Source organism: Corvus brachyrhynchos, unplaced genomic scaffold, assembly GCF_000691975.1.
Source record: "Corvus brachyrhynchos isolate BGI_N302 unplaced genomic scaffold, ASM69197v1 scaffold23, whole genome shotgun sequence".
Taxonomy (NCBI): Eukaryota; Metazoa; Chordata; class Aves; order Passeriformes; family Corvidae; genus Corvus; species Corvus brachyrhynchos.
In genome coordinates this window covers 7429235-7445670 of record NW_008238983.1, presented here as the reverse complement: position 1 = coordinate 7445670, position 16436 = coordinate 7429235, and the positions used below count along the sequence as shown (strand labels likewise).

The following is a 16436-nucleotide window of genomic DNA, read 5'->3' as shown; positions in this document are numbered from 1 at the left end:
ATGAGCATGAAAAAGCTGACCTGCTCAAGAACAGAGAGAAAACAACATTTCATTAGATTCAGGAGGTAACCAAATATTGCCCCTTTTAATTCATTTGATACTCTCTGTGGGGGTGCTGCACTCCACAACAAGATTAATTACTTGCTTCACAAAGGGTCCCTGAAAACAGAAAAAGTAATCTGAGATGGATGGTACCAGCACAATTCCTCTGCAGTTTTTCAGATAGATTTTCTCTACAGAGATGTTCACAGACTTAAGAATTCAACCCACGAAGATGGGACAGGCAAGTATTTTAAGAGAAGCTTGTAGCTTTAATTGTATGACCAAAGTGTGGCCCACATCTCAACAAAGAAGAGAGTATGGTTTGTTTTCCCTGTAATTAAGATTTTTAAACCTTCAGCTCAGTTGCTAAAAAATACTGGAGTCAATATTGCTGTATCAGTAAGAAATATGGAAGTATTAAAAAGTGAAGGACACCTCCAAACTCCCTTGCTGAAAGCTGGGAAAACTTGGCAAACAGCAGGCAACCACACTGTACAAGTCTGTAAATTCAAATGCAGCACCTCCCATACTCACTCTTGTCTAAAATGCAAGAGTACATCTAAGCACTTCTTACTGAGAAAGTGCAAAATTGAGAAAGGGACGAGTGGCACGGGAGAGCTTCAGAGTAACACTGTTTTAGCAATTTTCTCCTTGTGAATCCCTGGCTCATTTCTCCACTCACCTCCTCTGTGCAATTTCCTGTATATGCTTTATAACTTTCTTTTCATCAGCTTTCAGAAGTTCTTTTATTTTCTAAGTGCTAGAAACAAGCTGAACTAAAAAAAACCCTAAATACTTTCAATTCTACATATCTTCTAGTTGCTTGGTTAGTGCTGTGATCAAAATGAAAATTCTACCATAACAATAAACATAGTGACAGAAAAAGGACGTGAGACAGCTGAGATGATGGCAGGCAGCATTGGGAGGTTGCATTTTTTCCCCAGTGATGACATTACGGGTGGCACGTGACATGCCAGTGATGCAGCATGCCAGAACTGGGTCAGCTCAGAATTAGGAGCTCTTGGGCTGTTCACAACGGGCAAATCCACCTGCCTGTGCTCACAGACACCTTTAACAGAACTGCATTTTAGACAAAGTGGATCCAGAAGCAAAACTCTCACAAATAACTGAATGGTGACTGCAGCTCCATACTTCAAAATATCAAACACGGAATGCAGCTGGCTTCACTTTCTGTTGAAGACTGCTGAAGAAAAAATGCCTTATGTTAAAAAAAAAAAAAAGACGAACAAAGGCTGTATTTCCACCCTCCCATCACCACATTTTCCAACTGAGTGTAGCATTTAATTTTTACCAATGTGTAACAAAGGAAATTAATTACTGAGCCACTTAGGCACAGGATGCAGCACACCCTGCAGTTTGCACAGACTGCATTTATGTCAGGTATTTACTTCACATATTTAATCATGGATGCAGTGACTTCACTTGAACAAAGTATTAAAAAATTTAAAAGAAGTATTTCACGCTTCATTTATTTAAGTATAGTAAAAATACACATCTCACAGTACCCAGATGAACTTTTTTCCCAGCGTGGAGGCAAACTGGTAAAATCACAGAATCATTTAGGTTGGAAAAGGCTTTTAAGATCATCAAGTCCAACCACAATGCTAGGTTAAGGATCTTTTGAAGCCTTCACATGAAATTGCCTTGAGTTCTTTCACAAAATTACTCTTTCTGGCTTAATAGAGGAATAAAATTTGTTTAACCCTGAGGAGATACAAACATAACACACACGCACACAAAAGCTTTCAAAAATATACTTAGAAATTATTACTGAAATCATCTGTGAGATTAGAAACACCAAAAAACAGCTGTCAAATCAGACTACGCGAGGTGTTCTTTTGCACCTTAAAATTTTAATTAAATATTTGTATAAGAACATTTCTGTTACCAGAACAGAAGAAAAAAATTTCCCAGAGGTACACATCAGCAGCCTTCTGAATGATTCCTTAGTATCTCAGTACTGCAACCTCAAAATAAACAATACGGAATGCTCTCAGAGCTCTCTAAATAAAACTAAAAGTTTAAATTAATTCTGAATAATTTTGATTACAACTAGCCAGGAAGCTAGAGGAAAGGACAGGATTGTGGGACAAATAAGTAGAGTAATACATTTGTCTAGGAGTCACAGTTTATTAAGTAAAACTAGGAAAAATAGTGCTATCCAAGCAATTTCAGTTCAACTGCTCCCACTTGGATATTGGAAAGATACTGAACGAGTTAGAAACACAGCTAAGAAGCTGTTAAAGCAGTCGAGGAGGATTATTCAGTATCCAAAAAAGTAAAAAGAAGGCATATTTCTTTTTAAAAAGGACACAGCCTGTCCTGAAGAAAAGATGAAAGCATGTATCTCAACTTCTACAATGCATTTGAAATTCTGCTATTTGACACTTAAAAGCAAACTGCAAAAATACCACATATATGCAATAATCCCCATAACTTCACATTTAATTGAAAAGCTATACCAAAGGGCAAGGGCAGGGTATTAGAAGTGCTGTGTTACAGGAGACTGATATATCCTTAGCATTTTCATTCAGTATTTGCCTTAATCCTTCAGATGAGTGAGCTGCAATACCCCAGGAGGAGTGGCAGACACTGCAAAGGACAGAATCAGGCTTCAAAGTGGAGCTCAGACTGGGAAATGGCACAAAATCAACTGCCCAAACTCATCAGGAACATACTATATTTGAAAAGCAAAGTGCATAAATGCCACATGAGAAACAACTTGTTAAACAAGCAGTGCAGTGGAAAAGGAGACTGTTTCTACTTGAGTTATTTAAAAGACTTAGAAAAAAACCCCCTATGCCTGAGATTCATTTACAAGCATATACAGCACAAGCCATGTCTTTTACATAATACTGGTAAGTGTTTATTGTTCAGTTTGAGTGAGCATCATACTCAGAGCAATACAGGTACTCACACACGAATGATGACAGTTTCTGAAAACATAACTGGGTTAGAATATGTCCTTGTATAAAAACAGTTAAAGCAGCCCCAGCACAATTCTGCTGGTCCTTTGTTTCTGCCCTTACTTCTTCTGAAGTTGCTCTTCTTGCACACAAGATAATGTTTAACCTTTATTTAACTAACAGGGACAGAAGACAAGGCTTACAGAAAGAAGAATGCAATATTTGTTTGGTAATTGTAAAGAAATGGGACGATTCCAACACTTTCTCCTCATCTTTTCTGTGCACCCTCCATAATGAAAGGTGACTTCAGGAAGAGAGGAAAATGCCTTGTGATGGCTTAGACAGAACTGAGCTATAACCAAATTACCAGAGAACCACAGACAGTAGGCCTGACTTCAAAAGTTTACAAACTACTCCATGTGAGATGAATTTGATTATATGCACTACATATTATTTCTGGCAAATATAAGAAAATAACAAGCCAAACAAGCCAACTGTTTCTACCAGTGAGATATGACACCTACAAAGGCTGTGCCATCATCATCATTTTCCCTCCCCTTAAACAAAAAAGAACCTACCAACTACTAACCTTTTCCTGTAATTGTATAGGAAAATGTACGAAATGGTTTTCAGACTAAGTGTGACACTTTTGCCAAAGTTACACCATTTCTACTGAAGTACTGGTTTTTGCTCCTGGGAGAAAATGAATACAAAAAACTTTACCAGAAGGCTGATTTTATAATTTATCAATATAAAAAAACCCCCAAACCCAGCAGAATACATTACTTGAGACGGTAGCTAACAATTGGAAAATAACTAGCCAGAAAGCAGGAATAAGGTTACGCAATATTAAAAAAAAAAAAAAAAAAAATTGAAGCATCTAGAGAAGCAACATAGACAGTTCTTTCTGCAATCTGCAGAAGGTTTGATCATTTACGTATAAAGCGCCTCTAGAAAAAACCCCATCATGCATACTGCTGCCTATTTGAGTTGTGTCAACACATTATATAAAACAAGGGACAATTACAATCTGGTATTTGAACAGTACAGTGGCTACTGAAAAAGTACAGGCTTAAGCTGCAAATAAAACTCAATTTCCATTTGGCTTCCACAAGTATGCAGTCACTTCCTGAAGGACTGCAATCACTTTTATATATTAAAAACATTTGGGGGAACCATATTTTAGAGCAGAATTGTTTGAGGTATGTTATTCAGCCTTATGTATCTTCCAACACAAACTCACATCAATATATGGGCCAAAATGAACAGAACAGCAACCACTACGAAATACCAAGGCTGGAAGCCTTTGAGTACACTAGATGCCTTCAGATTACATTGAAATAACTGAAGAAGCAAATATTTGCTCTCTGGAGCATATTTGTATCTGTTTATCTGTTAGACTATATCCTGCCCTCTGCCTTGCCATAGGTGCACAGGAAGTATTTTCTTCAGTCTGTTACCAGATTTCATGCAGTTGTGTAGGGCCATGTGAGGAATGGATCTCGTCTGGATGACCAAAACAAGACAAAGAGACTGTGCAACAGGAACTGGAACTGATGGTGCCATGTTTTGGTACTGACTGGCCCACATGACTGGCCTTGGCTGACATTACCTTGGTTCCTATCTGTAACATCAAGGAAATGGATTAACAAGTGTAAAACAGGAACACTTCTGCTACAGCCTTAATCTCGTTGGAATTCCTAATGGAAAATACCTCTTATTTCCTAATCCACTCATCTGAAATCTCTTTGCAACACCCTGAAGGACAGGACTTTTATTTTGAGATACAGTGAAGCAGCATATCCTTGGTGTCTCAAGAGTGATTGGAATATACAATCATACTGTGCCCTGAGACTCATTTCAGAGAAACTTTACATACACTAAGAGGTATGTAAATCTAGTCCCTGTGCCCTGTTGTTACTGCTGTGGATTGGTATTCCTGCAGGTTGTGGCAAGAGTCAGCTTCTTATTGTAGCCACAAGCAGCAGTCAATGGCATCTCTAAAACAGACAGGCCTTCAGATGAACAGGGAACAATGACACAAGGGTTGTAAATGCTCTCTCTTGTCTCACCACCCTAGGCTTCCTGTATATATTCAAGGGAACCAAACAGTCACCATTAAGGCACACTATACCTGACCAGCCTACAGACATTTGTCTGGGAAGAGATAGAGCAGGATATATATGTCATGAAGTATTTCAAATCTTTCTCCATTGATCATAAGACTAAGCAGACTACATCAGAAATATTTAGGCACGTGACTGGCAGATTGTTTTAAGCAAACCCGGCAGGCAAAACATATGCAAATCAGAGGTGTGTTAATCCTCTGACATAACAAAGCATGGTAATTAGATGAAAGGGGCAACTGTCTCATATTTAGGGACAACAAGAAGAGTTTTTTCATTGCTCTCAGTGACATATTAGGAATAATTTTGCACAAGTGCATTATGGAGTTATGATTAGATTCAAAAGATTTTTTTTTTTCTTCTTGGAAAAAAGCCCAATAGCTACACATTACGTGAAGTCTGTCAAGCTCTGAATGGTGCTAGCACAGAATGTTGTTCTTCAGAACACACTGACTATTGTAATGCATACAAATGTCTATGAGCTGGGCTGATGCAAGCGTGAAATCAGTGTAGCTCAAAAGATGAATTCAGGTCTGGAGAAGCTATGACCTGAATTTGAAGCTGATCTGTCACAACAGCTGACCCAGTAATGGATGGTGTTACCTACCAAACAGTAACACTTGCCTGGAAAGGGGCAGCAACTTTGATGGCTCTGGGAGCCCACAAGTATCACCACAGCTAACTCTCATAAAAGGAATCTACAAAGAAGGGACTGGAGGAGGAAGGTAGTGAGGAACAGGAAGGCCCTGGCCTTGGAAAATAACCTCTGTGTGTCTGTTTGTAACCTTCTATCAGTGAAGGCTGTTATTTCAGAAACATCCCGGTTGGCTAACTACTGAGCTTCAAGAGTGCTTCAATATTAACCCATGATTTTCAGCATCAAGTCCTAAAGTGCTTCAATAAAGACAGCTGCCAGTTAAGAGCTTGACCAAAAAGTGTCCTTTTTCTCTTGTAATGTTACTATTCCTTCTTACAGAAGTCTAAATTTTCATTGATCAGATCATATGAGCAGCAGTGGATGAGACATGCTGTTCATGGTGCTGCACTTCCTTATTTTTCCCTCATCTTGGCAGCAGAGGCCAGTCTACCTCCTTTGGGAATAAAAAACCCCTTTCTTTCAAACTACTAGGCCAGGAGAACCCTTTCAGGATTTATTTGCATAGCCTAAAGAGCTGTATCCAAAACATTCAATGTATAATAATACTGTAAGTACTACACACCTACTGCAGTCTGTGTGGCTGATGCAGCCATTAGTGCAGTAGGGAGCTTAACACCATGAGTGGTCAGGCAAGGCTCTTCCCAGAAGCCAGTAGCTTTGATTTGAGAAAACGATAAAACACAACAGGGGACTGAAAATGAGCTATGCAGAGCTGCTGGTCTTCACAGCATTAACTCCTTTCTTTCTGGCTTATTCTTTTCAGCCACTCTCTGATGGCCATTTTAAAGCACTGTTGCTTAGTCCCTTCTCAGGCTGAAACCAGTTTTTTTCTAGGCTTACTATACAAGAATAATTTTGCTTTTATATTAATTGGACCTTCTTAAGTTTGAACACTCAAGCAATGAAGGTGTGCCACAATTCCTGTGCATATTCTAATACATCTACTGACTAGAGAAGCGTCTGGTTTCAAACACATCTCTGTAGGATAGGAAGAAATAAAACAGCTTTATAATGAGGAAGAGTAATTTAGCAAGTGACCTTTTCCAGTGCTCCTCTAACAGCTGCCACCCATTTTTTAAGAAGGAAAAATACCAGTACAGCAGTTCCTCAGAAACAGAACCAGATTCAGGAAAAAAAAATGTGCTACAGTGCTTCCCTGAGGAAGGTTCAGCTTATCTTGCTTCAGTTTGAAAATTTTAAACTTAAAATAGTACTAAATGACTCCATTAGAAATACAATCACAGGTCTTCTTACATAGACACATTTTACGTGTGAGACAACAAGCATTCTGCATTTAAGTTATGGTAATGAAAAAGAAGTGAGGCTATGCTTGCTTTGACGAGACAACAGTGCTCAACAAAGATGAAAGAGGACCAAAAACAAGTGCCACAAATTAACAGCATCTTCAGTGAAGTACTTCAATCTCTGATACTTAGAATGTACATGCAGCAGAAGAAATACACAATGCACATGAATGTTGAAAAAATGCAAGTTTCAGAACAGCCATAATCATTCACCCTCCAACTACCAAATATTTACCATTTCACAAAAAAACTCATGAAAAATCTGTGCCACCATTTATGAAACATCCTGCTGTGATAGTGACTGATACTAATTTTCAAAACCAGAATCACATAACAAAAAGGTAGGGCAGGAAATGAGTCTGTTCAGATCATTTTTGTTACGTTCTGTCTGCATCTGTTTTAATAAACCACACTGTGTGTGGCAATTCTGTCAGGCACTAGAATTGGTCAGTTCTGCAGTTAAACGATTAAAACAGCTCTTAGCACATTTTTGGCACATGCTCACTAGCACTTGCCAAAACAACCCAAAGTAGTTTCAAAGCTGGCACAGAGCAGAACTCCTTTCCTGCCTGCCCATAGCCATTCTGCATGGACCTTAAGGCAGTTACCTACTATGGATGCAGGGCTGTAGGGCCATGATGCCAAAGAAAAATCATGCACACATTTAATTTATTAGAATAGGTGTTGTCTCTTACTGAAAGTATCACAGATCTACTAAAGTTTTTCTCTGCATGTTATTTAAGAGCAGGTGATTCTCTGCTGGATATGGGGATATACTAGGCACCCCTTGCTTATATAATAACTTGAAAACAATTTTTCATATCCAATTTTGAGTAAAATGGAAAGGAACCATGCACCCAGCCTCAACATCTTACAGCAGTTCTTTCAATTTCAACACAATCAACAGGCACATTTATAGTAGCATTCAGAAAAAGAAAAACCCAAACATCCACCCACAGTGCAAACAAATGCAAAGTCTTTATGTGAACTTATAAAAGCTATAAATGAAAGGCTGGGTGCAACAGTTGAAATTTAATTTACGTTAAACAGTGTCCTTTGAAGCTGCCTTAAAGCAGAGGACTGTGAAGTGTCCAAAGCAGTATCTATTTTTAGGGAAGATACACAAGAGCCAGAGAACTGCAAACCACTAAACACTCATCTCTGCTCTGTGCAAACTGTCAGGAAAACTAACAAAGGACATGCATGCCTGTCCTAATGCAAGCTGCAAAGGACATCATATCACAAACCTTCTGTCCTTCCAAAAAGTGAACCTGCTTGTAGATAAACACTGATGTCCATAAAAATTCACCTGGATTTCTGAGAAGGCTTTCACCAAGGTCTCTCAGCAAATGCTTTTATGAGGCCTGAGAAGCCATGGGATATGAAAGGAATTATTCTGGTAAAGACAGAGACTGGTTGCAAGGAACAGCAGAACTTTAATCAAGTATCATGTGATTTCTTGCAAAGAGGCAGATGAAAGTGAAGAAATTCAAAGAGAAAAATCTCCAAAAACTCTTAAAGTCACATGAGCTTTAAGCTGATCTTTACTACTCAGGACATTACTTTGAAGTAATTATATATCCATGCAAACATCATCTCAAAGCTCAGTAGAGGTCAAAAAAATACCCAACCATGTGTTGGCATTTATCATGAAAAGAAGAGAGGGCCAATGTATACTCCAAGGATCTCCCTGAATGCTGAATGTTATTTGTAATTCTTTCCCCCCAACAAAAAGGAGAACAGAAATGGAAGAAAAACGCAGAAAAGCACAATGAAGATAACAAAAGTCAGAGAACCTCTATTTTAGGAACAATTAAGCACTCATGAACTGAACAGGACAGGACAGAAGTTTATAAAGTCACAGCTTGCTGGAGAATTCTAATAGAGAGTGATTGCTCGGTATTTCCTCCAACAAGAAAAAAATCAACGAAGAGCTTACGAAACTATTACATAGCAGTAAACAACCAGAAGACTGTTCACAAAGCACGTGGTTCAGCTGTGGGTCTCTGTGCTACAGGATGCTGCCAACAGCAGAAGTCTGTAAGAACAAAAGCAACGAGACAAACTCACGGAAGGTCCACCTAGAACAGCTTGGGGTGGGGAGAAGGTTTAACTGGAAGCTGCAGGGAAAGTACACCAGGAGAAGTACTGTGCAAGCTTGTCCTGCTTTAATGCACTACCCAAGGTCATGTTTCTGCTGGCTGGATCCCTTCAGAGAGCAGATACTGGGCTAGATGGACACATACAATGCTTGTATTATATTACCCAGGGGCATGAGCTGTGGTGAGCTCATCAAATTCTCTTTTCCACTCTCTGCATTGTCTCCCCACAGAACAGCAAATCAAGTCTGGGATTCTGAACACCTGAAAACTTGAATTCAAGATATTTAAAGTACTATTTATAATCTTTTCATTAAAATCAACTATTCTGGTTTGGGGACCTGACGAACAGGGGAGTAAGAGAAAAAAATTGTATCAGACTGCAGAATTATTTTTCATGGAAACAAAAGGCATTTGAAAACCCGTGTTTTCTTTCACTTCACAAGCAATTTGGTTTTCTTTGCCTTTCTCTTCTCAAATGTAAACAGACAAAGTAAAGTCAGATTCAAAACCCCGAAAGACAGTAAATTTTATGTAAATTTGACTCACAAAGAACAGGAGGAAGAAATGAAACATAAATCACACTAATCTACCACAGGAATGGCTTCTCAATTAAAATTTTTGAAGCACTGCCGCTCTACACAGATACACAAAGTAAATCTAGCTATGGTAAAAGAAGCATTTTACTCTGCTTAGTTCATGAACTAAGCTGTCATTAATTCCATATAGCTCCATTTCACATTTATAGGAAAGTCTGAAGAGACTATGGAAGTTTAGAGGTATGAAACTGAACAGGAGCTGTACATATGAACTGCTTTCTGTAATTGCCATGACACTGGTGTCTGTCTCCAGACAGAGAAAAACCTGCATCTCCCCTTTTTCAACTCTGCATTACTGTCTCTTCAGTGTCAGGCTATAATACAATAGTGTACTAATGGATATGTTTTCAAATTATGTCAGATATATAATAAATCCTGGTGGTCTGTTTAGAAGAATAATGCTTTAAATATGCAACCTTTTATTCTGAAAATGGATTGTCTGCAAATCATTTAGACATTGATTACACTGCTGTCGTGGTTAAGGAATGGTGTTCCCCAATTCAGTGTTCCCAGTGAAACACTCCAAACCATGTGCTGCTCACTCACTCCTCCATCACCCCTTTCCCTGTGGAGGGCTGGACAGGAGAATTGGAGACACAGAAAGTAAAGATCACGGGTTGAAATAAGAACAATTTATGGGAAACAGCAATGAGAAAGAGCAACAAACAGTAGCAGCAACAATATCATAGTGTAGATGGGAGGTGAAGGACTCACATGGGAGAGCTCGCCACGTGTAAACCCCCGACTACACCCAACCGCAGTGCCACAGCATGCGACCCGCAGGGGACGCCTTCCCCCATCCCTGCAGGATGAGGTGAGGGGGTAGAGAATAACCTCTGGGTCCTGGCCATGCCCCTTCTGGCTACTGCAGAAAATAACCCTGTCCTGGCTGCAACCAGGACAATTGCCAACTAATTATATAAATTATATACTCTGTACTAACATGACATAAACATTTGCCTAAAACAGGTTAATGGCAAGTCAACAGACTTCAGAATTATTAATTTCTATTCATATGGATATAACTTAATATTTATTTGCAATTTTAATGATCAATTACGTGCGTTGACTTAAAGGGAAACCCCATCAAGCTTACCTCCTTCAAGGCAGCACTGGTATAATGAAGTTCTAAAAGTTACCTCCTTGAACAACACAGTATTATTCTGCTTTTCAAAGAAAACACTAATTCCCAGAAAACACAAAGTGTTATAATCCCAGGGTAAGAAAAAGCATTTCTAGAAGTATTCTGATATGTTACTATATACTTTAATATAACTCAAATCAGAAGAAAAAAGAATTTATTAAAAATTATGAACAAGCAGTAATAAACTTAGAAAATATCATAAGATCAAAATAATTCAGCAATTTATTAGATGGAAAACAGACTTTAAAAAAAATGCAGGCCAACTATAAAAAATAAAGTAATAATTAACCATGCATTAAAAATAATATACCTACTTGCCAGTGATGGTCCTCCAAAGCTGCGCACCTGCAATTGTAGGAATTTAAGATGAAACATAATGCACCAAACCAGAAAGAATTTTTCTTTTTTTATTTATAGAATATGTTCAGAATTGGGACAAAATGAACAAGGAACTCCTTGTATCAGTTAAACAGGAAAGTTATATTATCTTACGGTAACTGTTCTTGAATTGCTTTCTGTAAACTTAACATCTAGTTAAATTCATAAATGGAACAAGTAAGGATCTTCTATGGCTACATTTCCACACAGAAGGATGTCATAAAGACAATAATCAACATAACTTTTACATCAACACACCCTTTATATCTATACACTGACAACCACTCTACATTCCTCATGAATCTGTAATAGTCTTGCCATCTAGTGGTTGGCTGGAAGTGTGAAGCAGCTACACAGACGTGTTATACTGGGAAGAATTTTACTGCTTTTTGGAGTGGCACTTCATTGATTTCAATTCATTACCACAAGACTTCTACAGTATTACTTCAAGAGCCTGATTTTTCTTGAACTCTGTCTACAATGGCATCAACAGCAATAGTAAAATAAATGAGTTTACTACCATAAATAATTATTCTCTAAGCTGGGAAACGGAGGTCTTCCTAGCCTCATGTCTAAAATGAATGGTTAAATAATCACACAAACACGAGAGTGGTACATCTTGGATTTGGTCACTACAAAAATATTAATTACAGGTATGAGTGAATTTACCTAAATTATTGCCTTCCAGCTTTCAAGGTATTCAATGTTTGTGGCAATTTATACAGCACAGAGCTTAAAAAATCAAATTCTGCTTAGAGTTATAAGTTGGCCTCTGGGCTTGTAATACTCAAGCAGGAAACAGAATGGTAAGCAAGACTCCCAGAAAAGGGAATGACAGGAAATCATACTTCAGAAAAGGTAGCAAATACCTGCTGTAACTCAGCAGGGAACAATGGGCTTTGGCAGTCAGAAATGACATGTTAGTACATCAAAGAGGAGTATCATCCTTCTCTGACACCTATTTCCTGGTTTTTTACTATGTTCAGATGGTTTTTCAAACACTTTGCATGGGATTTAACAACAAACAAAAGGCAAAATAAGAATCTTGAAAAAGAAATCTTCATGGCAATGAAAATTAAAAACTTATGATGAACATTTTGTCAAAGAATTTTCAAGATGGTAATGAAGTACAGGACAGGAATTGGAAAAAAAACCCCAAAACACTGGACCAGCCAACAAACTCAAAATCTCTTTCAAAACTGGTTGTATAAGCCTTTATACACACTGGAAACTCAATGGTACACAAAGTAAAAAGAAAATACTGCTTACTTATTTGAACTGTGCTAAGATAGGTAATTTATCTATCCATTTACAAATTTCAATGATTTATATTGGCTGTCCCAAAATTTCCAACAATTACATGATTAATGTTGGAAGAAGTATGAATGTTTAGGAAAATTTTGTATTTTAGAAAAGAATGCATTTTCAGACCTAGAAGTTAAGAAACAAGAATGACTGTCCACTCATAACAATTACACTCATCTAAATGCTAAGACAAATCTCCTAATGCCCTTCCTATAAAATATAGCAAAGCTTCATTGAAAATGGCAATAGACCATCACAGATCTACTACCACTCTCTAAAATTAGCTGATACTTTTACAATAATCATAATATTGACCTGGCTTTAGTAATGAATTAGCATGCTCCAAATTGCAGGTGTTTAAGCACACAACTCTATCAGTACACTTACCTTTTATCTTTGAGAATACCAAATCCTTCATTATCTGAAGAATTAACACTCCAAGTACTATAAGGGAAGTCAGATGATACACTCTCCAAGGGGTCAATGCAACAAACCTAGAATGTTAAGAACAAATAAACGTTGAATACTTGTCAACTCATTGGAAGCATGCAAAAACTGACAGCTGCTACTAATACTGAAAATAGGAAGAAATAGACTCAGATTGCTTTAATTGAATTCAGTTCCTCCCCACAACCTTTCCATGGGAAGCAAATATTGAGAGCTCCAAGCATGACATTTAAAGATACACAGATTAAACACTGGGTTTGTAGTAGATTTTTGTCCATACTTTTATTTACACACAGAGAAACTAAAGAAAATAAAATATTTTAATTATTGCGTAGAAAATACTACTTTTAAATTAACTGTGGTTTCATTAAAATTAATTTTCTTGGCACAATGCACAAAAAAAGGTTAAAAATTTTCTTGTGTTTCCTACAGAACCTATGTTTAAGCAAGACTTTTATACAAACGTTTATTCTTTCAAACACAAAGATGAGAAAAATTTATATCACAGCATAATACTAAAACTTGTCTTCATAACAAGCTTTCATGAATTTTGTTTTTAATTACATAATTTTTTAGAACATGTCTAGTCAAGTCAAAGAGATCTAGACTCAGAAAGTATGAATTACAATCTCATGCACTGCTGACTTTGCTATCCAGCTGTATTTGGAGATTAGCTCTTCTATCTGTTTTACTGTCAAATATCCTAACACAAAAAAAGGGTGTGAAGTAAAAAGAATTAAAATTCAATTAAATAAATAAAAAAGGGTTACGTATTTTAATAGCTGGTTTCAAGCACTTTAAGTCAGAGATCTGAATAGAAAGAGTGAACAAATTAATACCTTTTTCAAAATAAAAGCAATTAACTTAAAAAACTTGAGGTTAGCCGAAACCAGGAAGAAGCCACTGTCCAAGGCACTGGATCAAATGAGAATACCAACAGAAACAAAATCATACAAAGCTGGGATGTTTCCAAGAAACCTCTCAGATTTGAAAACAGGGCAACTGGCCACCCAATGAGTTGCTGCTGCAGAGCTTTTCTACAAGAAAGAGGGGGAAAGGGAGTGAAAAAGAGTAGCAAACATGGCCACCACAGGAAGCCAAGAGGCATCCTCTGAGCACACTTGGATTTTTTGGAAAGAAAATTGACTTCAAATATTTCTAACAAGCTCAGGACACACTGCTGTTGTAGCAAACTGCTCCAGTATTTCTTGAAAACATCAAAAAGAAAGACTGCATTCAAGAAAATGCCCATGCCACTAATTTTCACATTTACCACAAACTCATAATACCCAATCACCCTGAGCAGACCAGGATATGAATTCCAATACAAACACTTACGCTCACTCCGAAGGTTTTATCCAAATATAAAGGGTTTTTATGTCTGTAGAGAATTTGAATTGTAAGACTATTCTATAAAATAAATGTATAAAATCAGCACCTTCATATAATTCAGCCAGCTCAAAAAAACCAACAGAGAAGTGTAGAGAAAAATGATTACAAGGCAACCTCTCTCAAAACTGCCCAATCATAATTCAATAAATCAAAACTCATAACAGCTTTGCATCATGTTGTCCTACTATTGCTCTTGGTAGTATTATTCAGCATTAAAAATCTTTGATTGTGTTTAAGGGTTAATTCAACTGCACAGAAGACTTTGTTTAGCCTACTTACTTAACTTATTGATAATGGGCTGGGGTGAGAGATGTGATGCTGTATAGAAAAATCAAGTGAAGAATTTTTCATTCAACTTCTAGGCAGCAGAAGTTTATAACAAATAAAGACCTTTAAATTGTTTAGGCTTAATACCATGTCTATTCTATAGGGTCTTCATGGCACTTGTGCATGAATGTTTATAGAATCACACAGAATGCCCTGACTTAGCCATTAGCATTGGCCACTCTTCGATGGTCTCAAATACATAACAGCAATACCAAAATTTATACACGAGTGCATGCACATGTGTATGCACACATGGATACCCTACTAGATTTTCACGGTACAATCAGATTCTTACTGAGATGGCTTAGTGCATCTTTCAAAAAATGCACAGAACATGTTTGACCTACTTTATGCTCACAACTAAACCATACTGCTAGTTTCACTGCAATCACAGCTGTCACCTGCTGTTAACAGGTTTAATTGTTAAAAACAATTGCACTAAAGCGGACCAGGATTAGCAAACAAGGATTAACACGGTAGCATCCTCTCTGAAAGGTGCTTCCAAGTCATGTCATTCCACCATCTCGACACTGCAGTCTCTCTGCTCCAGTGTTTGAGGAAAAAAACTGTAATCTAGTTGAAGCAGCTAACGTAGTCACCAAACAAGGACTCCTCACTTATTTGGAGAGCTTTGAATCGTTCTGACTGAACTTCCAGTGCCTTAACATTATTAGCTCTTTACCTAGACTGTGATGTTTGCATGAAAGACCATCCCTTGTGAATTCACTCACAGCCAGCTTGTGGCAGCCCTCAGGTGCCAGAGCAATATAGATTAGAAAAACTGTTTGTGAGCCATATGACAGAGATCTGTGTCCTTGAAGCCCTTCCTGGTGAAAAGCTGATAAGGTCCCCTTGTACTTTTTTGTCATATATCTGTCATAAGCTTATCAAAAGGTTATTTCAACATGCTGGGATCTGAAAACTACTTATTACGCTACCACTGTCAGGATTCAAAATTCTTCTAGGAATTATCAACATGATGCATAGCAACCAGACTAACAGTTTCTGTGGTACTTTTGCTTATTAATAAAAGTCAGGGAATTTTTCCCCCTTCTTTTTTTTTAAGAAAAGGACAGATTTTACTCTTAAGCATTTCTAACACGCACATCTGACAAAAATGAAAGGCTCCAGAATGACATCTTTATATACTGCACATCTTAATATACTTCTGTTTTGTAGAAGAATGCTATTAAGAGAAGCTTACTCAACAAGCTCTCTTTTTTTAAGCAATAAACAGAACAGACTGAAGTTTAAATTGTTTAATTTCCTCTACAAGTAGTATGGAAATAAAAGCCATTACTATAGACATAACCAAGATTTGTTCCGCCTGGAATTCTGCAGCATTTGGGGAATTTTTTTTTTTTTTTTGGGGGGGGGGGGGGGGGGGGGGCAGTTTAAGAAAGCAAACATTAAAACAACGTATAGATGCATTCCAGATAACTACTTCAGCAGTTAACAGGACAGCTTCCAAAACAAGGGGACAAGAAATTCTCCTGTAGGCAGTGCAGGACTCCCAAAAAGAAAAACCAGTCACGAGGTGCCCAGGACTCAGTCCCTGTCGCTGGCTGAAACAAGCACTCCCCACATAGGAACGGCCCTCACTCAGACACAGCCCCAGGGTGGGATACGGCCACCTGCCTTTGAGGCTGCAAGAAATGCCCGTCCCCTGCACTGATGGCAACAGTGGC

At 37.8% G+C, this 16436-nt stretch overlaps 1 protein-coding gene across 1 annotated transcript in view; it reads right to left on the bottom strand.

The window, feature by feature from the left end:
• FAM134B (family with sequence similarity 134 member B) overlaps nucleotides 1–13340 on the bottom strand; it is a 51791-nt gene extending 38451 nt beyond the window's left edge. Inside the window, exons 1-2 of the mRNA XM_008637185.2 lie at nucleotides 12970–13340; nucleotides 11214–11244 (exon numbers count right to left, since the gene is read on the bottom strand). Coding sequence (XP_008635407.1) covers nucleotides 11214–11244; nucleotides 12970–13000 — 62 coding nt within the window. The 5' untranslated portion in view covers nucleotides 13001–13340. The remainder of the gene's footprint in view (nucleotides 1–11213; nucleotides 11245–12969) is intronic.
• Between the last annotated feature and the right edge of the window lie 3096 nt (nucleotides 13341–16436).